At 39.2% G+C, this 24,058-nt stretch overlaps 2 protein-coding genes across 2 annotated transcripts in view; one reads left to right on the top strand and one right to left on the bottom strand.

Annotated features, from left to right (window-relative positions):
• Nucleotides 1–609: 609 nt before the first annotated feature.
• On the bottom strand, nucleotides 610–12,977 carry vat1 (vesicle amine transport 1). The gene is made up of 6 exons (XM_004080240.4): nucleotides 12,357–12,977; nucleotides 9,450–9,657; nucleotides 6,961–7,131; nucleotides 6,790–6,879; nucleotides 4,462–4,700; nucleotides 610–3,124 (listed from the first exon to the last, which is right to left on the bottom strand). Exons 1-6 carry the CDS (start codon nucleotides 12,738–12,740, stop codon nucleotides 2,939–2,941), a joined length of 1,278 nt encoding a protein of 425 aa, XP_004080288.1. The 5' UTR covers nucleotides 12,741–12,977; the 3' UTR covers nucleotides 610–2,938.
• Nucleotides 12,978–19,533: 6,556 nt separating this feature from the next.
• Nucleotides 19,534–24,058, top strand: part of LOC101155643 (rho-related GTP-binding protein RhoN) — a 29,804-nt gene continuing 25,279 nt past the window's right edge. Inside the window, exons 1-2 of the mRNA XM_004080241.4 lie at nucleotides 19,534–19,860; nucleotides 20,415–20,502. Coding sequence (XP_004080289.1) covers nucleotides 19,750–19,860; nucleotides 20,415–20,502 — 199 coding nt within the window. The 5' untranslated portion in view covers nucleotides 19,534–19,749. The remainder of the gene's footprint in view (nucleotides 19,861–20,414; nucleotides 20,503–24,058) is intronic.

Raw genomic sequence — 24,058 nt, forward strand, 5'->3', positions numbered from 1 at the left:
GGGTTATCTGTCAATCCTCACAAACTGGAAAAACAGCTTTGATCCCTCTGATGTAAGGTTATTTTTACACAATTTACACAAGTACTGCCTGTTACAACATGCAGAACATAGATTTTAAGTCATTGGTTCTTGATTTAATCAAAAATTCATCGTTTTTAGGCTTTATTCAGAAGAGAAACGGATGTTTTAAAAAAACGACACCAAAAGTATGCCTGAGCTGAGAACATTCTTTTATCGCCAGCCAGAAAAGTTAGTGAGATGCCTTTTCTTCATTTTAACTCATCTAATAGGTTTAAATCACATCTTAACGTTCACTTTATTTGGTTTCACACTTTGTTTGAGATGTTAATGTTTCTAGATCAGATTTTTTTCTATTTTAGTTCTACAAATTTGTTGCTTTTCCTCTTATTTTGAGATTTATTTCATACAAATCTGAGTGTTAAAGGAGCTTTATAAAAAAAGTTGCAGTTGAAAACATTGAGAAATTGGAGCGAAACTTCTATTTCAAAAGCACAAAGTGCTGTAGAGGCAAAGCTGCGTTCAGGCAGAAGCCTCCTTCTGTAACACCATTGACGTACATAATTATCAAAATAAAAGCCAAGCTGAAAACAGGTTACAGACTTTTACTTTGAATAACTGGCTCATTACTACACAGATGTGTTGAAATACTGTAGAGGAATCCAGAAACTTCCGAGCAGAGAACAGTTTAATGATGCAGACAAGTCAGTGCCATGTGAAGACAGAAGGCCATAAAAAGTGTTTATAAGAATAAAAAAAATGAGGGTGAAAAAACCTGCAGTGACATCAATGCAGAAATACATGAGAAAAAGACGAAAATGTATACCACACACCTTTAAGGCTCAGTACAGGAAAGGAACTTTTGGATAAAATGTACATAAAATGTTGGATTTCACTTTTTTATGATTACAGTGTTGTGGATATAAAAAAAGAAAAACATAAAACTCTATTTAAACTAACTTACCCATTACTAATGCATTTATTTTACTTCATAAATTTAATTTTTTTAATGGTGGTGCACAACTAAAACAACTTTAGGAAAGGGTGTAGTACTTCATCTGACCACCAGATGGCCCCATTAAACATTAATACATAATGAAAAGAGTTTTAATTTGACTATGCTTCTAAGTGTTTTATTTGAAAAATAAAGCATGCATTAGTCATAAAAAAATATAAAAAAACATATTAAAGCAATAAGAAAAGCATTAGTGGATGACTTTGGTTAACACCTCAGATTTTTAGACACTGAAAAGTCAAACTTAACTTTTGTCCAAAAGAACAGATCGTCACAAACATAAAACAATATCTGGGGAGCTCATTTGGAAGTTTGGGAGACATAAGGCAGCAGAGAGTGGGGGGATGACGACAGAGGAATGTGAGGGGTTGGACGTGTGGTCGGAGCAGACGTTAGTGCTCTGCTTCTATCATCTGCGTCACGGTGTTGGATTACATCCAAGGCAAAAAGCTCCTGAGTCAATTCTTCTCAACCAGATTGTGTATTTCGGTTATGCTCGTAATTAAAAAAATAAAAATAAAAAGCTGGAATGAGCAAATCCAAGTTAATCACAAGCTTCCAGCTTTCCAAGCAGAAAAAAAAACAATAGAAAACGTGGTCATCGGATTCCACTAAAGCATGGTTTGTAATTGCAAAGCAACAAAAACATCCAACGCTCCTTTAGCTTCAGGGAGAGAAAATAAAGAAAAACACGGAAAAAAAACGGTCAAAACGAAGTAAAACTAAAGGAATAAAGCTTCCCAAAAGGTGCTCCGTGCCATTCTTTCAAAGGAAATCCACGAGCAACTGCCAAAAAAACGGGAAGTCCATCCGATTGTTACCAAAGATCGCCTGGTTTGGCACAAAAAAGTGAAGAAAAATGACCTGAACTTTCCTCAAACTCTCCAAACATTCTAAAAAATGTTGATTTATCACAATCACAATTTATTTATCTTTGGATTGAAATATTTGCACTTTTATCAGCTTCCTAAACATTATGTTGAGTTTTGATAAAGAATATGCAAAAAATGTTTAAACAAATACTGGTTTAGCTTTGCGAAGGATCCAAGTGTTTTATTTATTTTAGTAGTAGTGTTTCCTGATGTGTTCTTACATTTTTATTGTTTTTTTATTTAGTTTATATGACAGAACATAATTTGTATGTTAATATAAACATTACTATGCTGGATCTGACTTAAAGTAGGTTTGTTTTATAAATGCTGCTACATCCCAATGTTAGTTGTCATTGAACCCACTCTGATAAAATGCGTGTTTTTGGCGTTATAACATGTTCTTGTGGCATCGTTCTGATGATGGAGAACATATATTAAGCAAATTAAGCTAAAAGTTGCATTTCTGAGTATTTCTTTTTTCATATGGTTGCGACAGTTTGAAAAAGATTGTATTTGTGATGTAGAAAAAAAGTTGGTTGGGTCTAAAGCTCGCCGCTCTGAGCTCTTAGTAACTGGGACGGGAAAGGGGGCGGGGTTGCTCTACTGGCCACACAACTCTGAGGATAATTGCTAATGAACTACTGCTGCTCTGCAGAGACTATGTCTGACACAAGCTTTTAAATTTTGGCTAAAAACTGCATCGTCACAATGAAGACCACAAAAACCTCAGAAGACGATCGGAGTGGGTCTGTTAAGGTCGCTCCAGTTGTGTTTCTCGGTTGTCAATATAAACACACATTTCTTCTGATGTTGCATCAACGCATAGAGTAAACATTTATTGTGAAAAAGCATGACCAAAACAAGCAAATAAAAAACACTGAATTATTGACATATTGCACAGAAAAAAAACGTCCACTGGAAACATTTAAAAAATACTGACAAATCTGAGAATTCAAGACATTTCATGTGTTTTCTCCCCCATTTTTGAAAGTGTCAACAAACCTGTGAACCAAGTGTGTAAAGACCCCCTCGCTCAGTTTTCTGCTTTGACCTCCTCCTCCTCTTCCTCCTCCTTCTTTTCACTGACAGCAGCTTCGTTTTTCTCTACGTTTTCTGCAGCATCAACCTCAGACTTCTCCTCCTTCTTCTTGGGTTCAGGAAGGAGGACGACCTTCCCGATGTTCTGACGTTCGTGCATGCGTCTCATGGCTTCAGCCACCTAAAGAAATGAGAAAAAATAAAGATAAAAGTGACTTCCTTTTTACATGGAAATGTGGGAAATCTTTATTAGAAAGGCTTTTCCCCGAGAGAGTAGACAAGTCTGTGCATGAACCGATGGAATTTTGCCTATGGCGCCTGCTGGGAAACGAGGATAGGAGCAGGGAAGGAAAAATAACAGAAAGCAAGAAACTTTATCCCAACAAAATAAAACCAAACAGCTCCTTTCGTTTGACAGTTAATTTACTTTTCTCAGGATATTAGTGAGTGAAATAGAAGATGTAAGACAGGAGCAGATGAGAGAAAAATATAAAAATAACAACAAGATTCCTTGAGTTTAAAATAAATGAAAATAAAATACTTTATTTATATATATATTTATTTTTAGTATTTGATAAAAACCCTTAACCTTCAGGAAACTGTTTTCTAAACATCTCGCCAAGATAAGTCTGTTTGAAGGTTTTGACGGAAAAAAACAAAAGTTTTCGTCTACTTTGCAGGTTAAAGATGCATTTCTTTTCATCCAGGTGATTGTCATATTTATAAAATTATGATTATAGGATAAATAACTTGCAGCAGTCCAGGACTGCAAAGACCAGACTTGTTTTGCAAACCTTCTTTTTACCGTGCCTTTGAGCCAAAATTTGGCCCCCGCCAGCACTCTAAAACATTTTGTGGGAAAGTGTGAAATTTGACGATTTTTATATTTTTCCACAATATGGAAAAAAGAAAGATTTGGTGCGAGTGATGGCTTACAATGTTGACCTTTGACCTGGAGAAAAGCCCGCCATCTTGAATTTTTTTAAAGAATGAATTACGGTAATACGTTCTACAAAAGTAAAGATTTGGATCTATTGCCTTATAATTTCTGGAATATCTGTGGGAAGCTACTTGGGAAAAAGATGCTGGTTTTAAAATTTTGTTGATTCTGAACTGCGTTTGGGTGGCGAGCACGCAAATGTGGTGTGTCCCTGTTGCTCGCACAGTTTTTTTTACCAGAATATTGCAAAAAAAAAAAATTCAATACATGAATGGCTGTCTCAACATACAATATGACCATATTAGGAAAGTGGGAATAGTTAACAAAAGAAAAAACATCTGTTGCCAAGGAAATCTAAAAATGTACTTTTGCAGATTCTTCTAAAAATTACATAGATCTGTTCGTCACCCCCAGGTGACCAAACATTACACTGGTTGCTATGAGATAAAACCAACAGAAAAGACACAATTTAAATTTAGGAGTTAAGATATTCCATGACAGATTACAACAAACTGAACCATTCGCAAAAATCCAAATCCCACAAGCAGGAGAAGAAAACCGCCATAAGACAAACCGACCTCCTCGAAGTGATAGCAGGAGTCGATGCGGGGCTTGATCTTTCCCTGCCGGTAGAGCTCCAGCAGACTGGTCAGGGTCCTCTCAAAGAGCTCCTCGTCAGAGATGTAGCCCAGGTGAAAGCCGGAGATGGCCTTGTTGGTCTGCATCAGCTTCATGGTGTTGAGGGACAGCTGGTTGTACCAGGTTTTCGCCATGGCAAAAAGGTTCTTCTTCTGGCCCGTCACACAGTTGGCTGCACCTGGAGTCAGGATGGAACCAAGAACTTTTTCTGGTTAACAGAAGGGAAGTGTGTGCACACTTACATTGATTTTTGCTTGTTTTTATTTTTAGAAAAGCAGAAAAATGAAATGTTTTAAGTCGAAATATAGGAGTTAGTCCATTTTAAAAGTTTTGAACAAAATATAAGAAAGTAATAAAATTTAGGTAAAATATTTGGGTAAAATATTGTTAATCTTTTTTAAAGAAACATGCATGCCAGTTTTTTTTTTAATGCACAATATAGAGCCTTAAATAGTTTTTAAAAAATGGATTCATAACAAAAGAGTTTTCTTCTCATTTCTGTGAATATTAGACATTTAAAACTCTGAAACGTTTAATTCTTTATAACTCCATCTTTGATTATTTTATATTTTTGTCAAAAAAGCTTGGATTTTTTTATGCTTTCGTTCTGAAAACTGCCATCCTCACTTATCCAAACGCTCATAGCCATGAAGTGTCCCAACATTTAGACAAACACAAAGTACAACTGGAAAAAAAGCAGCAAAGCTGCTAGCTTCAATCAGATCAATGGCGTGCTACAGCAGGAGTTAATGTCAATATCTGAGTGGGTTGTGGAGAAGAAGTTAAAGGAGAATGTTTTGAAAACTAAATGTATGTTACTAGGTTCTACATTGTCGTGGGTCCCTCAGGGATATAAAGGCAGAGGAGCCAACTTCAAAGGCTTCTGGGGGAATATTCATGTCCAGTACAAGCTGCGTGCGTTCTCAAGTGCGCGACGCGGCCGCCCGCCGGAGGATTTTGTGTTTTGCTGCTTCATCACCACGGTGATCAAAAATCCCACACCGTCACAGCTCTACTCCAGAGCTGTTTAATAAAGAATCAATCACTGTTCTTCTGGGGGAAACCTTTTATTACTGTTCTCCTTCACTCCGTAACAACAAACATGAACACACACCCCCAACACCTGTGCGCGCTCTCACTCACTCCTACACACGCAGCGCGCTGACACACATACACATACTCATCCTACAACAATTATATAGTTAGTTCATTAGTTAGATAGGTAGTAGTTAGTTGTTACTGTTATTTGTAAATTAAAGTGATAAAGTAATAAAGACTACTGCGTTGTAATCATCAATTGTATTCATTTGCGACGCAGCCGCTGGGGGATTTTGTGTTTGGCGCGGGGGGGTTAACCGCCAAACCGCGACTCCTGCTGTTTCATCACCATGGTGATCAAAAATCCCACACGTCACAGCTCTGGTTCAGGACAGTCTGATTGGGTTTCTGCATAAAATCTGGGCCCTGCACAAACCCTTTAAGTGTTTTTACAGCTGCTGCCTACCAATAAGACATCATTTTAACACTAACCCTTGTGCTATCTTAGATGACCCCACCCTTACATTGACGTGTTCTCCCTACCATGAAAAAGGTGGATAAAGGTGGAAAGATTTCATGTAATCCATGGACAACAGTGAAGATCACAACTCATTTAAAAAAAAAAAAGGTTTAGCGCACCGTCTAGTGGGTCTAGATGACCCAACTCCCAATGTTAAAGTGCCTAGGACAGCATAAGGGTTACACAAGCTTCTGTTCCTTTTCCTCTCACACTCCCATGAACCAATGCCCTCAAAACAACTGTCATATTTAAGTTAATTACATACTGCCTTTAGAAATCACAGAGGCAAAATGACATAATAGTTTCAAAGCTTATCTAAAAAAATGTATAATTCATAATTCACTCCACAACTGACGCATTTATTTTCAATAATACGGTTTCTCTTAATTTCGTTTTTGGGTTTCATTTTGAATTTATACGTTTCCCATGTATTGGTTCTTTGACGTTTTTTATGTATTTTGATGTTGTTTTTTTATGATTTTGTGTATCAAGGCATGTATTCTTTTAATGCGAACCCAGAAAGAGTAGTCTTACCGTAGGTTAAGACTAATAGAGGTCGTTGAATAAAATAAATTAAAAAATACATTTAAAGAGATCTCCTGTGGCTCCAGAGCCTCAGGTTCCAGACCCCTGACATAGAAAGGTATAACAAAATCACAAACTAACTTCATTTCAGGAATAAAATAAGAAGTTAGTGAATATGACTTACCAAAGACTATAAGGATCCCCAGAGGTTTCAGTAAACTGAAGCCTTTTTGGGTGTCAGAGCCACCGAGAGGGTCAAGCACGATATCCACGCCTGTCACAGAAAACCACGAGTTCAGGGATGAAACTTTTACATCCCAGTTATTTTAGAATGTACTTTTTTTTCCCTCTTTACCCTTCGGGCTAACTTTGCGAATCTCCGTCACGTAATCTTTGGTGCGGTAATCGATGGGGTGCGTGACCCCTCCTTGAGAGATGACCTCGTGCTTGGAGGCGGATGCCGTTCCGAAGACGGTCACATCCTTCACCGTCTGACACAGCTGGGTGGCAGCAACGCCGACGCCGCCTGCACACGTGCACACAGCAGACACACACACACGCTTATATGATGCTTGGGAAACGTATTTCAGAGTTTGAATGATGAAAACGGAGGCAAATGTGTAAATGTCTATTCTTAAAAGGGATGGTTTTTTTTAGTAAAGTCAACTATGGCGTGCACTTTTCTTGTTTTACCACTAATTTAATCATCTTAGATAAAAGAAAATGTTTTTTTTTAAATGTCCATGAATGAAAAGCAGGTTTTTGTAGATTTAACTTTTAAGTTATAACTTGTAAAGATTTAACCAAATTATGACAAGAAAAAAAATGCAAATTAAAATTAATTTGTAATTAAAATAAAAGATTTTTTTGTGTCTGGGCAAGAAAATAAAAAATACACAATTACTTTATTATTATTCATTGTTTCTGTCATTTATCTGACATTTACTTTGGTATGTAAAAGAGCAAAAAACTTTTTCTACTTCCTCCTGGTCGATTTTGCGACGTTTCAGCAAAGTGTCTGGTTTGTCGTTGCACAACTTTCACCAGCTAAACTCCTGGTAACCCATAGTCTCATGAGGCTGACTCACACATCTGACCTCTCTAAATAAAGCCTTTGAAAGCAGGAGACTAAAGGTCAGAAAGGTCAGACTGATGATTCTTAGGAGATTTCATCCGCAGGTCTGCGCAGCCTTTTTATGCCAAGATGTAGATGAACGTAAAAAACAATTCAGGTGGAAATTTAAAAAGTAATAAGTAGCAAATGACTACATTTTGATGCATGGCTTTCATTTTAAAGCATAAAGCAGTAGTTTATCTGAATAAACATGACCTCTTACCTAATGAATGTAATTACTGTGTGATGGATAACTGATGCACGCCGTCCCTAACAGGTTTTATCAGCTCCTCATCTTCTTTTCTGGGCGTCAGGCTGCTTGCCCTTCAGCAGCAGTTTCCATTTTGCTTCTTTTAATGTTGTTAATTGTTAAATTAAGAGATTATCTTTGATCTTTTAATAGATTCATTAAAAGTTGTATTAAACAAAATAAAGTGTTTTAAAAAACTTCTAAAGAAGAAAATAAATCTGGTTTCTAACGCTACGTATTTCTAAACCAACTTGTGTTGGATAATGATAGCCGTTGGTCCCTCCCACTGACCCCGTGGCCCCCAGGCTGATAGTTTCCTACCACAAAAATGCGCCTGCATCAAAGAGCGCCATTAGAGACTTGCAGGGAGCGAGCGAGCGTGTGACTGTTCACATTCACCAATATTTGACCGTTAACTCTCCTTCAACATCATCCAACTTCAGAACCATTTTACAAAATCATGTCACATTTAGAGAAACTTTTTCTCTTTAATATGATTATTAATAGCCTTTATTGTACCTAAAACGTAGAAAAATGTGTGTTTTATTAAAAGGATTACTATTTTAGTATGTCTGCTTTCTGCCATGACATCCAACTTCAAAGCTCACAGCTTTCTAAGAACAATTTACATGATATGTTGTTGTAGTGATGACCTTTTCTCTGTTTCATCTTTGTTATTTGGGTTTACTGTACCGAAAACACAGAAATATGTAGTAGTTAGGTTGTGGTGCAATGGCTTTTCCACATCATCAAACTTCAGAACATGAGGCTTTCTAATAAAAACTTTAAACAATGAGGTAACTCAAGAAGTAGTAGTGATAACTTTTCCTCTTTAAACTGATAAACAATTGGGTTTATTGTACCTATACCAAAAAAAGAGTGTGATTTTTAAAATCTATTGACGGTCACCAATGTGCAACGTTTCACTTTTGCCAAGTCATCCAACGGCTTTCCAAGAATAATTTACAAAATAATGCACCTCAAGGGGTCGTAATAAGGACTTTTTTGCACTAAACTGGTACAAATTTGATTTATTGTACCTAAAACAAAACAATGTGTGTTTTTTTATGGATTGGAAGCCAAGGTTTTCATTCCACATCAACATTCTTCGCTTTCTAAGAATAATGTCCATAATAATGAAAGTCAGAGGGCTGTAATGAGGACTTTTTCCATTTAAACTAATTATTCATTGGGTTTATTGTAGCTTAAACAGATATAAAATATTTGTTTTTTTAATGGATTTATAACCAGAAAAACTGCAACCAGGAAAAATGTTGGGATACATAAGTTCCAAAAAAATAAAAAGTTATTCTGCAGTTTTTTTGTTTTTTTAAGTTATATTGAGTTCTGATAGTAACTCCAACATCAGCACTTGATTTTTCCAATATTTGTTTAGTTTTTCGGAATTTTCTGAACATTTTTTGGTGAGCGAGTTTGCCGCTGCACCCTAAAAAAGCGACGGCGGTGCACGCTCCCCCACCTGCTGCCATGTGAATTAGGACGCTTTTTCCAGGCCTGAGGTTGGCCATTTCAAAGAGCATCATGTACGCCGTCATGTAGTTTATGGGAAGAGCAGCAGCTTCCTCAAAGCTCATCTCCTCAGGCATGGGGAAGGTCCTCTGAGCAGGGACAACCACCCACTCCTGCCACATGCCGCTGCGGTTCATGGCAATAACGCGATCCCCCACCTGAAGCAGAAGACGGGAGGACACAGGTCACAGCAGGGTCACTTTAGGAGTGTTTGAACCATCATTGCAGTCCAAAACCTTCTAGCTTCCATTTTAAGCAGCATTCTTTCTCTCCGTCCTGTTCCTGTTTGAAAATATCCTGTACCACAGGAAACAGCAGCCGGTGGACAGAAAAAAACAAAAAAAAACACTCAAGATTTGGAGAAAGCCTTTTTGGAAATGTGCATCGTGAAAATTCAGATGTATTTAATGCATTCGGGGGTGTTAATAATATGCTAAAAATGCTTTAAAAAGTCAACTCTAAGAGACTCAGTGTGACCAATTTACACTCAAAATATCACGTCTTGTTCCTCAGATTGCTCTTATTTTTGGGGGGAATTACTGGTAATTGTGTGTCTGGTGTCTCATTCCCAAAGGGACTCCATCACTGTAGATTTTTTAAGGGGGGGGAAAAAAACGCTTCCTACACGGAGAAGGCCACAGGAAAAGTGTGATCAGATTGCAACAGCTCCACTGCTTCCTCTTAAAAACAGCTCTGAGATGTTTGAGCTGCATGACTTCCTGTGGCGCAGAACCCGTGACATTAGACAGATGACACACTCACAGATGCAACACAAAGAATGCAAAAACAAAAGACGTGTTGAAGTGCTGCACCTTTAACGCACATGTGTGTTTAAAAACCTCCTTCATTTCAGGACAGACTCTCAAAAACATCTCTACGGCTGCTGTCCATATTAGCATCCGTGCAGGAGAAATAACTTGAGTTTTGATTACAGCACGCTGAGAATGGAGGGCTAGGACTTTCTGGCGAGTGTTTTTGTGCCAAATACCAGTAACGTACATCAACAAAGTGACAACTATTAAGCCTGAAACACAACTGCAGTCATAAACTTCTCCTCTGCTTTTACTTAGAAGCCAAAATCTCTGCAAAAAAATATGATCTGTCTTGAAAATGCTGCCCCTAAAAGAAAAAAAAAAACTCCACAAAATTGATAGTATAAACAGTGAGACGTAAATATGTTCATAGTTTACAACAATAAATGGAAAAATTTGCACTGGAAAGATTGTTTAACATGCTGGGATCAAACAGAAGGAAGGCGGCTGGAATAGTTTGGTGCTGAAACCATCGACGCCGCCTCCCAGAAAGATAATTTAAGGAGTGACAGCTGTTATCTGGCTCTGCAACATCTGCTGCAGAGAAGCTGGAGAGGGAATCGGGGAAAATCCATACAGTCAGTCTGGATCCCAAGAGTTTTGTTGTATTTTTTGAGCCGCCACACCCAGCAGTCGTCATCCTGACAAGCTTCGTTTTCTCTCCCTCCAGAAACTTTTCAGCATCTTTCCGTGTTGCTCCTACAAAATATTCAATCGCCTAACGTTATCTTACCTTCCGGGTTTATTATGTTTTTGCTCCCAGGTGGTATTTCTTTTTATTTTCCGAGCCAGGGCTTTGAGTTTTAAAGCTTCTCTCCAAAACTGATCCCTCCAGAGGATTCCTGGGAGAACAGGAATGCAGGGAGGCAGAAAAAAAGTCCTGCCGGCACTCAGACAGAGAGCAGTCAGCTTCTAAAAGGATATGTTATTAAAATAAAAAAAATAAAAAGAATGTTTGATAGACAAGAATTCGAATTCTCTGTTATTGGTGTGAGGTTTTTGGTCTTGTTAGTGAAACATCTTTTAATTCGAAAAGGGAAGCTTCTAACGAGGGCATCTCAGTCGCACCACTAGATGGCACTAAACCTCACAAAGCAAACCTTAAAAATATGTTAAATAACCATCCAGAATAAAAACTTGGGTTTTATAGCCTAAATATTGAGTATGTTGAAGCATTACTTTGACTGACCTGAAGGTTTAGGCCAAACCCCACATCATAATGCTACTTCCTCCAGGCTCTATTAATAGAATTCAATCAGACGGGTACCGTTGTCCTGGCAACCTCTAAACCTAGACTCATCCATCAGATTTTCAAAGAAGCATCGTTCTTCTTGCAGAAGAACATCTCTCCGTCGCTCTATGCCAGCCGTGGCGTGTTTGTCACCATCACATGATGCAGCTGCTCCACCATGGCTACTGTCAGATTACATGGCTGAAGCTCTGCTTCGTCTTTCAGCTTTAGCACATCCCTTCAGGGGTCGCCAGAGCGAATCAGCAGAAGTGTTACCTATTGCAGTTGATGAGATCCTTTCACATTGAGCTTCTAGGAGCAGCTTATTCTTGTTATAACACCTGAGGCCAAGAATGTGATTAGAAACATCTGATGCCAAGAGGATATACCAATGGTAACAGTAACACACCTTCGTTTAAAAAGGTTGTAAACAGAGAGCTCTCAGTTATAGGTATGGGGAACGGTCCCCCACAAATCAAAAGTCCTAGAAACTGACAGCTTAATTTTGGCTAAAAACAACATAATCATAAATAAAATACCACTAGGAATGCTTTGAAATAGATCCAAAATGATTGGAGTAGTACTTTGACTCAATAGGTGCACATGCTGGCTCTATAGATGACGAAAAAGAAAAAAAAATGATTTTTATTTTAATAAAAATCTTTTTAAACAACAGTAGGTGGTTGACTGTCTTAATTCTGATGTAAAAATAAAAAAAGACACTGCTTTAGGGGCCCTCACAGCTCCAGGGCCCCTGGCCCGACGCTTCCCTGGAATTTGCGTGTGAAAGTATTTCAGCGGGATTTTAACTCACTTTCCTGTCCTTCACATCCTCTCCGACGGCTTCAACGACCCCCGAGCCCTCCATCCCCAGAACCACGGGCGGGGAGGGCAGCAGCTCGTACAGACCCTGTTTGCCCAGCAGCTCAGCGAAGTTCAAGCCGCACGCCTTGACGCGCACCAGCACCTCTCCCGGCTGCAGCTGCGGGCTCTTCAGCGGCTTCTCCTGCAGCTTGATCTTGTCGTAGCCTCCGTACCCCGTCAGGACCAGCGCGCGGTTGGAGAGAGTCTTCTCCTCGGCTGCGGGGCTGCCGCCACCACCGCCGGCGGACTCCTGCGGCCCCTCCGCGGCTGCAGGAGGCGGTTCGTCGGGCTTCTTCACCTGCTGCTGCTGAGCTGGAGCCTCCTCGGTAGACATTCTGAGAGCTTTGGATGATTTATTGAGTTATTTTTCAGCGAATATACTCCTAGTCTGAAGCGTTTTAGTGGTTTTAGAAACGATTCCACGGAGAATAAAATAGTCCGGTAATTTCTGAAGGTTCTGGTAAAAATAAAAATCTTAGTGCATGAGTTGTCCTCGTGTGCTGCAGAAACCTTAAACTGAGCTGGATGGGCGGTTTCCTCTGCCTGCCGCGTTCAACAAGTGTCCTCAGCAAGAGTGACGCACTGACGCAGCTACTTCCGGTACAAACTTTCACAATAAAGGTCGACGTCACAAGACCAGAGCAGATAAGAAATTGTGTTGTTTAAAAAGCGTTTTTTATTACTTTAGTTAGTTTCAGATTATTTTTTATTTTATTGTTAAAAAAAGTATGGATAAAGGATTGCAAAAAAAATTGAAGGATGGGGAATGGAAATGTATTGCAATTAATAAAAAAGGGTGCTTTTTATTTTTTTCTTGCTAATTTTTTTAAAACCACGAAAGCAAACATATTACGAAAAAATATTGTGATAAAACCAAAGCATAAATAAATGATTGACAATGATAAATAGGTAAATAAAATATTATTGTTGCTATCATACATGTTTTTAAAATGTTTTTATTTTATTTTATACAATGCATTCTTTTACAATACAACATAACTAAAAGGCATGTAATGGGTTTGGTTATTTGGCAAATGTATTATATTATTTACTCTTTTTTATTATTAAAATGTCAATAAAATCTGCTTGACACTGTTTAATAAAACAATTATTGAAAAAAAAACTATTAAAAAGTAATATGATGATAATAAAAACACACATTACACAAAAAATACAATTTAAATTGACCATGTTATGGAATAATAAAACGTTTTAGGTGGATTGAACATTTGTATGAATCTTTCACAATTAGAAATATTTTATTTTGAAAATGTTTTTTCTTTTTCCGGTACTGGTTGCGTCTTGACGCTTGAAAGAAGAACAGCAGGCAGCTTTGATCAGTTTTGTTAGCATATCTTGCTCAAAGTTGTGAGGCAGAGGTTTGCAAAGTCCGGAATCTGGACTTCTGGGCGGAAAAGTGGGATTTGTTGAGGCCACAGCTGGAAAATACATTGAAATTGAGCCCCCGTTTGCTCCTCTCCTAGTTTACATTCAGAACAGATGTGAAGCATTATTTTTTTCCATTTGCTAATGATGAAGGAATTTAGGCAGCCACTTAAAATTTACACATGAGAGTAAATATGTTTTATTCCCCATACAAAAGCTAAAACACAGTGATGCAGTGCTGTTTAAAACAGCTGGACAGCACGTTAGATTACATTTTGGAACTGGATTATGTGGATTGTTGGTTTTTGATCATTTGGGGTTGGGTTTTAAGTTTCTGTTTATTTATTTGTTCGCTTGTATATTTGTTTGTTTGATACTTTAAAGACAACAGGAAGAAGCAACACTATTTTCATTAGTTTGATATTTATCAATATCACCCCAAAACTTAAGACAATTATAAAGAAAGCCCTAAATAACCAAAGCTGACCATGTCAATTGCGGCTTTTTTCGCTATTTGCCTCAATGACAACTTGACAGCGACGTCTCATGCTCCTCACTAGCCTCATGATGTTGTTCTGAGGCGTTCCACTCTTCCACATGTGCTAGCAGTTCTACAGATCATTTGGGGGTGGGGGTACAGTCATCTAGTCTCTGCTTGGTCCCAGACATCCTCTATGGGGTTCAGGTCAGAGGTCATTGCTGCTCAAACCATATGAAGCACTCCCACTTCCTGAAAACCAGCTTTGACAATTCTGGTTCCATGTGGTGGAGCATTATCATCCATGAACAGAAAGTGGGGGGTGATGATGGTTCTAAGATGTATCTGAGGTAAGAACCTGCAGTGACTGGACCATCTATCTGGTGAACCAACCACTTTATGGTGATGCCTGTCCAGACTGTTGCTCCTCCTTCACCAAAGTAAACTCTGAGGACCAGATGGACCTTGGCGCATCGGTCACCTCAACTCCATAAACGTTGACGACCATCATTTCTGTGAAGGGTGACCCGACCCTCATCAGAGAACAGGACGGTAGACCATTGCTGCATTGTCCAGTTCGTATGGTCCTATGCAAACGTTCACGAAGTGTCATGAAACACAGCAACAAATGTTTGGTGTAATGAGAAGACACATTACTGACACAGAAAACATAAAAACAATTATTAGTTCAGATTTTCAGACATTATAAAGGGTTTTATGGATTTGCATATACTGTATATTTGCAGAAAGGTCACTAAAATAATGAAGGTCAACAAGCTATTTTCATATTGTAAAAAGGGGAAAACCAAAGGGAAAAAAACTCATTATAGAGTAAATTCACAGTTCAATGCCACCATCCAGCGATCCATAAGCCTACTGAATCCATTTGGGGTTGCTGGAGCCTATCCGAGCTACTGTAGTGTAAAAACAGTACCTCAGAACAGGTCGTCAGTCTGTTACAGAGTCAATGCAACCATCTAATTGAAACTTCTTTAGTTTGTGGGAAAAAAGCTGCAGTTTGATTTTACACGTGAGGATACGCGAAACACTTTCTCTTCACGCAAAATTTTCCGTATTTTTGAAATAAAAAAACTCATTGGTTCTTCATAACTCTTCTAGATTCCTGATGAATGGAAGGGCTATCAGGAGGTGTTCAGCTGCGTTGACACCGAACACGATTCGCGTCTCAAATTTGCATCGGACGTCTCTTTTATGATGCGCATCAGCATATTTTCTACATCACAAATAAGCTCTTTTTCCAACAGTATCTTTTCGTCTGCTCCTGTTTTACAATCATTTGAATATAGAAATACTCATAAATGCAACTTTAAGCTGAATTTTTCTTTATATATGTCCTCCATCATCAGAAAAATGCCACATTTTAAAAACACCATTTTCATTGGAGTAGGTCTTTAAACTTATATTATGGGATGTTATTTTTGACCAAACATCTACAAATTATTGTTCTGGTTTGGAAATGGTTCAATGTCCTGAAAGACGTCCTCAGGAATGATTCATTTCTCCTCCAGGATCAGTTTTCTAACGGTTGGCACTTCCGTGAATTAAAAGGGATCCCATCCATACATCACTACCAAATCGGAGTCTCTGATTGGTCACAGTTCAAACTGGTGTAACTTTAAACACCTGTCGTAGAAACTCGCATAGTGACACATGAGTGCGAGAGTTTTGAACGTGGAAGCCCAAGACGTGCAGATACACACGTTTACATAGACTCTTCAGTAGAAGTGGTCTCTTGAACACGTGTTGCCGGGGGGGGGGGGGGGGGGGTAGCTTTAGAGAGTTGCTCCTTCAGTTCATCAAATAAAAAAAATTCCATTAAAGCTGTTTTTTTTTCTTCATGTGTGTAGATGCGTACCACTCTGGGGCCTCCTACAGAGAGACCAAAGACGCGGGCAAAGACGATAGACGAGATGGAAGACGATATTTTTTTTTCTGATGAAGATGTTGGAGAACTTCTGCCAGAGTGGATGAATCTGCTCTGTTCTGTACACTACAATAATAAAATGAAATGTAGGATTTGCTGTTATTTAGATGGGTTCATTCATACCTGTTCAAAATAAACACTGGTAATTTTTCCCTAAGCAGCATGATCAGTGTGATCCTTTGGGCTTCTTTTTTTAAATAAAATATTTGATTAAAGCACTGCAGAGAGAAGATCCTGACAGTGACATTATACATTATAATTATACATCCGCTGCATCCTGGAGCTGATACTGCTCTTCTGTTTAGCTATGCAGTTTCAATGAGACACAGGAAGTGGTGAGAAGCACAAAGCTGCTCCTTCATGAACACACTAAGTCCGCATACTCTCATTCTGGCCTGAATTAATTTATGTGATGTTTAGAAGACAAAAGGATCCATATAATTGCATAAGGAAGAAATTCACATCAAAATCTAAGTCTCAATTGACATTGGAGGTATAACACTGAATTTTTCTCCTCCATAATTTTGTATATGAATTTGTTCTTACATGAAATATGGCAGCAAAAATGTCACCGACCAAAATTTGACAAAAATTTCAACTGCCTAAACATTTGGGTATTTCTTTTCCTTGTAGGAACAAGAAAAATAAAAAACACATTAACTAGCAAATATATTTTAAAGAAAGACGGTTCATTTTGAAAAATATAATTAATCTTACAATGATACTGTTTTCAGTAACAAAAAAATGAAAGAACAGAAAGACAACTTTAATAATACAATTCATCTTGTGTCATTGCACTTGTCATAAGTACACAGTAACGAAAGGCACAGACAGAAATAGCCAACTTTTTGTCTTTTTATGTCTTGCAATCAGTGCTTTACAGTCACAGTCCCATTCACACAAACACAAACACACATTCATACACTAATGGTGGCTCTGGTGTCATCCTATAAACACCAGAGGGTAGGTGGGGTTCAGTGTCTTGCCCAAGGATGCGCTGACACTTGGCAAGGTGGGAATTGACCTTGCAATTTTATGATTGGAGGTCGACCGCCTTGCCTGTGCACCAGGGCAGCCCCCAAAAATCCCAATATGTCCCTACATATAAATTTATGATATACACCTTGGGTCTTGTCTGGTGTGGTAGATCTGAGCCTCTATCGCTCTGGTGCTTAGTGCTTGTTCCTGAGCTGCCAGGATGAGTGCTTCAGTGCTGTCCTGTGGTCCAGCCTTTTGCTACCATTGGTAGGACTTCTTGATATCAGCTACTTCAGTTATGGTCCGATGGAACATCCCATGCAGGGGTTTGTCCTCCCATGAGGATCTGTCCTCTGCTCTCCATTGCCTGAGACACTCACTGAGAACACTGTCAGTTGGAGCGTTGAGCTTGTTGTATTCATGGATCCTCAGCTTCCTTCCTTGCAGCTAGCATTCAGTCTCAGGGTGCTGGATTGGGTATGGAACCCTCCATGTACGGTGAGGAGCTTTTGTGTCATAACAACCGTGGTCTGAATCTCTTCCTTTGGCCATCTTATTATTCCTGCAGGATATCCGATAACTGGCAGTGTTATTGTTCATTGCCTGGGTCTTATTTTTGCCATTGAGCTGGCTTCTCTGGACTTGCCTTACTCGTTGGAGGTATTTAGCTGTTGCATTCCTTTACATTCCTTACAGTTAGCTTTCCTTGTTGCCTGTTCCAGGTTGCCATTTGCCTGCGGAATTCCAAGGTACTTGTAACTGTCCTCGATGTCTGCTATTAAATAATAATGGATTGGATTTTTCAGCGCTTTTCCAGACGCTCAAAGCGCTTACATTGTGTCCATTATTCATTCACTCCTCATTCATACTTGGTGATGGTAAGCTACGGTTGTAGCCACAGCTGCCCTGGGGCAGACTGACAGAGGCGTGGCTGCCATTTTGTGCCTACGGCCCCTCTGACCATCACCGGGATGATCCATGCACATCCACACACCAGTGGAGGCCACACTGGAGGCAAGGAGGGTCGAACCGTTGACCCTTCGATCATTGGACGACCCGCTCAACCACCTGAGCCACTGTCGCCCCCTCTGGGAGTGAGACCCCTCCAGTGTGGACTACCTTGCCTCTCTTTGTCACCATCCGGCTGCATTTCTCGAGCCCGAATGACATTCCAATGTCAGTACTGTAGATACTGGTGGTGTGGATCAGGGAGTCAATGTCACGCTCGCTCTTATCATATATGTTGATGTCATCCATGTAGAGGAAGTGACTGATATTGGCCCCATTTCTGAGTCTGTATCCATAGCCAGTTTTGTTAATTATTGGGCTGAGGGAGTTCAGACCTTTGCAGAACAGCAGTGGGGACAGAGCATCACCTTGGTATACCCCACATTTGATGGACACTTGTGCAAGTGGCTTGCCATTGACTTCAAGAGTGGTTTTCCACAGCTTCATTGAGTTTCCCAAGAAGGCTCTGATAGTCCTTTAGATGTTGTAATACACTCAGCATGACGTTTGACAAAACTACATGAAATAAAATAAAACTACCCAACAAAAAAATCACAGTGCATGCTGTCACCTCTCTTTTAACACACTTCATTGATAATAAACAAACACAACACAGTAACATCTGAATTTTTTCTCAGTGACTTAAATCTTTCTTTCTTCTTTCCACCAGACGATGGAGCCAAAACACAGTTGGTTTCTCTGGAGCTCATCTGCATCCTGTATTTGAGTTTCAAAATAAATGATTAAAAAAAGTTGTGACTTGACTTCTTTCCAAATAAATGCTTGTCATGCAAATCAAGAACACTTTTTTTTTGTTTAAATGGCACACCTTTCCCCTGCATCCTCCTAAATGCTGCAAAGTAGCTGCTTTAAGTCAGACAAAGGCAGTTTTTTTTTTTTTGAGTGTGACTTTTCTTCTGATGTATGGCACTGGTTCTTTGGATTAAGGGATCAGAAACTCTCCCTTCATATAGTTACAGAGCATCTTTGCAAATGAGAGTAAAACCATTTTTGTGTTAAGAGGATATAACACAAACGTTTGATTTTTAAATTGCCTTTAATAATTTTTTTCAGACAATGATGGGAATTGGGGAAAATGTATATTTTTTGTCATCAAACGTTTTAAAAAGTGGTAGATGTCGGGCAAAATTGGATTTTTTTATGATCAAAGAGCCCAATATTTTTCTTTGACATCTTTAAACCATGTGTCACAATAATATAATCAATAGGATTCCTCTTAGATAATAAACATTTGCTTTGTGGAACTCCAAAAACAAACACCAAAAATGCACATTTTGATGAATGAGGCTTTTATTTTGTTGAGGCCAAACAGGAAATCCATTTAGATACCTCACCTTAACAGCCTTCACCAGGTGTTTCAGCTGCGTGAATGGAAACGCAGAGGAGCACAGCGCAGCGCAGAGTATGAAGCCAACCTCGGGACAGAAGTTTTGACCCGGACGGACCAGGACTGCTCCCTCAATCTCTAAGACCTCCATGACAAGACGGGAGCGACTCGGAACCAGCCAGTAACGCGGATAGAGCGCGATGGAGAACAACAACAAGGGCTTACTTCACTGTAAGATAGTTGTTGTCGGGGATTCGCAGTGTGGCAAAACGGCTCTCCTTCATGTCTTTGCCAAAGACTCTTATCCAGAGGTAAGACTCCGTTTGACCAAATCAATGTGCCTGACTCAGAAGAGCCTATAATGCGCGTTTGCGCAAAAAGAATCCTAAAAATCAAATTTGTCTCGCAATGCAAAATATTGTTTATTTCTATATATGCTTCTTCTTTAGAGACTTTTAGATTACATATTATAACTCCATCGTTTGACATTCATAACAAAACGAATCTGACCTTTGTGCGCTTTTACGCATGACGCGTGTTTTGGGAAACAGAGAATCAAATAAATTAAAGAATCTCTGCGCTTTAAAAAAAAAAGAGTTATTAAAATAATAATTACATGATTAAATCGTTTTTTTCTGACGTGGAAAAAGTTAACACAAGTTTAAGTAAAATGCTATATTTTCATTTCCTTCTTCAATGTTCAATTTAAAAGCTGAGAGTTTAAAAGCACAGATCGCCCCATGGAGCCTCCAACACCTCCTGCTTCTCCTCACCCACCAGCAGTTGGAGTTGGTTGGGAGTCTGATTCCCATCAAATTGCATGACGATTGTCTAAAAAAAGCTTTGATCTTTTTTCCTATTTCAGAGTTATGTCCCCACGGTTTTTGAGAACTACACAGCCAGCTTTGAGATTGACAAACAGAGGATTGAGCTCAACATGTGGGACACCTCAGGTGGGATGCATTTTCCTCTTTTTTGACCTTTTGCTGACTCGTGATCTAGGCTGCAGGTGCAGCAGCCAGATGGAATTAATAAAACTTCTGCAAAATGTTTGAATAATGACATTTTTGGTGCATCAGTGCAAAAACCAAACGTGTCAAATGTAGTTGTTTCCTTTTCAACAGGAGCTCATCTGTGATCTGCTCTGTGAGAATATAAACAGCTTCAAAAACAAATTCCAGATTTGTGAATGCATTGCAGCCCCACCAGTTCTCTTGTCTTACATGTTGATCATCCAGTCGTGCAGGTCTCATCTTAGATGAAGTTCCAGATATGATCTCACATCTGTGCTCACATTTTTCTGGTTCACTATCGGACTCTTCGTTTGTGAAAACTTTCTCTTTGTCAGCGTTTTAAGCCCCACTTCCAGTTAATAACGACACCCAAGGAGACTTGTTCTCACACAATCCGCTAGATTTAATGCACAGCCTGCGCCCATGAAGCCAGAAGAGTGAGAGATTAAGAGCTGCAGCTCGCTGTGGGTGAGGCAGCTGTGTTTAAACAACAACTCTGTGAAATTGCTGGCTGGTACACAGACAAAGAGACAGGAACACAGACACACACCTCTTTTTCTCGCTGAGCTGTTTTGGTAGATAACAATTACACCAGCCGAACACTGAAACAGCAATTTACTCCACCTCACTCCAAAAAAATTGAACGCATCTGTTTGGAGTTTGCATGTCCTTTGAGTCCTTTGTTGTTTCATCTGAAAGGAAATCTTTGTCATGAACAAGATAATTACAGGTGTGAAAGTAAGCACAAATCTATACAACTGACATAATTTGAGTCCATTTTCAGTCCAGGATTCAGTTTGATCTGAATCAGTTTGGTAAGAACGGATTGTTGCTCAGCTACGAAAGCTGCTCCAAGTGTTACCTAAAATAAAGACTCACCATAAAGAATTCAGGTAAGTTTTCACACCTGCTATTGGATGTGACCAAGTAGCTGTGGTGTGAATGGAGTGCATTCATTTCAGTTTGGTGGGAGAAGCGGAAAATGTCACACTTTTATTTTGTTTGGCACTGTGCTCCTGAGAGTGGACTAAACTACCTGGAAAATGCATTTCCTATCAGAAAAATGGAAAGTAAATTTTAATATTTACATTTATGTCAAATTACAACAGTTAAATGGGTTTAAAAAAATGTATATATATTTTTTAAATATTTAAAACTGATGAAAATTGGATATTTTGGTGTTTTTAATATGTTCTTTTGGCATTTTTCTGATGATGGCGGACATAACAGAAAATTAAGCTCAAAATTACATTTCTGAGTATTTCTTTATTCAAATCGGAATGAGCAGACGAAAGAATGCCGTTGGAAACAAAGCCAATTTTATAGATAGAAAATATGCAGGGTGGGCCACAAGCTCCCTGCTCCGCTCCATTCTGATGCATCCACTTGTAAATAACTAGATTCATTCAGTATTGCCCGTCATTGTTGTTGCACCAGTTGGGGTTGTGAGGAATTGTAAGCTATAGCGAAAGAGCATGTAAACCGAGAGCTCTAAGTTACGTAGAGGGGAAGAGGGGCGGGAATGCTACAAGCCAATCGTCCTTTCCACTATTCAGAGATACATTTCTAAAAACCTACCTGCCGCTCTGCAGAAACTGTCTTATAAAACGACACAGTTTTCTTTTTAAAATGGCTGAAAATCAGTAGATAGTCTTCCTTACCTTATCTGTCCGTTTGACCCCTCCTTGTGCTTTTTTTCTTCTTTTCTTTTTTTATTGGCTGAAACAAGAAACACAGTTTGCTTACAAGGAAGGCTGGACGTGTGCCTTGTTGCATTGACGCCTGTAATACTCCTGAGCTTCTGCACTCGTCTTTTTTTTTTGGGAGAACTGCAGCTCTGCCTGAGCGTGTGGTGACGGGAAGTGTGCAGACATGCGTGAGTGACGGCAGGGAAAATGTTTGCATGCGTTTGGTCCCTTTGTGTGTGGCAGCAGTGAGTGAAGCTGTGGACTGAACCTGCATTTTATAACTTTAGTAGCATTTCAAATGACTATTTGTGTCACAAGGTGTCCTTGAAGCACAGGATGATACGATTTTATGGGTATTTAAAGGTAAAGGCCATCGTTCTGTACACATTTAGCCATTAAGAGGAAGCATGCTGGGTTTTAAAGATGAAAGTGAGAAGGTGTTTGGTAATAAAGAACCCACAAGTCTCTAAACTTCAATTTGCAGAAATAAACATGAGGTTTAATTAATTGCTACACATTTGCCCTCCCACTTCATCTTCTTCATTCTTCATCTCCTTGCATCACTCCTCAACCTTTGTTAGTTCAGGTTCTCTGCCTCATAGGTTAAAATCTCTTTTCCCATCTTCAAGATCAACTAGATTTCCCCCTCGGCCTTCTTCCTGACAGCACAGCACCGGTTCTTTCTTCTGCTTTTCTCCCAATCCAGTTTGAGTCTTCATCATGTGGAAAAGTGGGAGTCGAGTTCAATGTTAACAAGATGTTAAACAATTTTCCAAACATGAGGTTTTCTAATTACGTTTAAGGACTTTTAAGAAACGACAGAGACAAGCAGAACAATAAATAAATTGTTCCCCACACAAAATGACATTTGAACTTGAAAAGAACTTATTTGTTGTGTAGAAAGTACTGTGGGCGGGCCACAGTCTCCCTGCTCCTCTCTATTCCGATTGATCCACTTGCAGACAAATAGATCCATGTACGTCTTTGTTTTTTCTCGTCTGAGCTGGAATCTGGCTCAAAACTGTACGGTCGGAGAACCCCAAAATTGCTCGCCATTTCTGTTACACTGGTAATGTTAGGTTAGGGGTAGTGAGGGGCTGCAGGATATTGTGTAAACAGAGGGCTCTCAGCAAAAGGAAGGCAGACGGGGTTGTCCCACACAAGTGGTCCTGTCCACAACTCAGAGGCAAAGTTCTATCGAACTACTGCTGCTCTGCAGAAACTATGTCCTAGAAAACTACACAGTTTTTTTTTAATTTGGGCTAAAACCACATAATCCCAATTAAAGACCAGTAGGAATGCTTTTAAAATACATCAAAAAATGATTGGAGTGGGTCTTTAGGAAAACAAGGTAGCATGTTTTAAGACATTTTGTAATTTGTAAGGTGATAAATGTTGTATTTATATCTATAATCTAAAAATACGTACACAATAACCTAAATGATGTAAAACTGATTTTACATGCCTAGATCAGCCTCTGTCGGGTTTTCTTCTCAGTCTTCTTGATTCAATCCAATCTGTTTAATATTCTCTGGCTGCCAGTCTCTCAAAGGTCCTTTTCACTTTCTGCTTCCAGCAAGTCAAGGTCAGGAGAGCAGCTGTAATGGGGCAGTGCCCTCTCAGCACTCCTGCAGTGGATTAGCTTACCTTGCTCTTTCTTTGTCTGCATCTTCGTCTTCGAGTCTCTCCTTCACATTTTCCATTTTAATACCAACATTTCTCGATGTCAGAGCATCCAGCACTTTTCTTCTGCCTTTACACGGTGAATCGAGACAATGATTACATCCGCGTGCGGCTGATCAAATGCT

Source organism: Oryzias latipes, chromosome 19 (assembly GCF_002234675.1).
Source record: "Oryzias latipes chromosome 19, ASM223467v1".
Classification (NCBI taxonomy): domain Eukaryota; kingdom Metazoa; phylum Chordata; class Actinopteri; order Beloniformes; family Adrianichthyidae; genus Oryzias; species Oryzias latipes.

What these genes read in the sequence shown, in the direction of transcription:
- vat1 (XM_004080240.4), bottom strand. Translation starts at nt 12,740, where the DNA reads ATGTCTACCGAGGAGGCTCCAGCTCAGCAGCAGCAGGTGAAGAAGCCC. An exon ending in CCTAATTCACATGGCAGCAG is followed by an intron (nt 7,132 to 9,449) that starts GTGGGGGAGCGT and finishes GCACGTGTGCAG; the next exon opens with GCGGCGTCGGCGTTGCTGCC. An exon ending in TCGCAAAGTTAGCCCGAAGG is followed by an intron (nt 6,880 to 6,960) that starts GTAAAGAGGGAA and finishes TTTCTGTGACAG; the next exon opens with GCGTGGATATCGTGCTTGAC.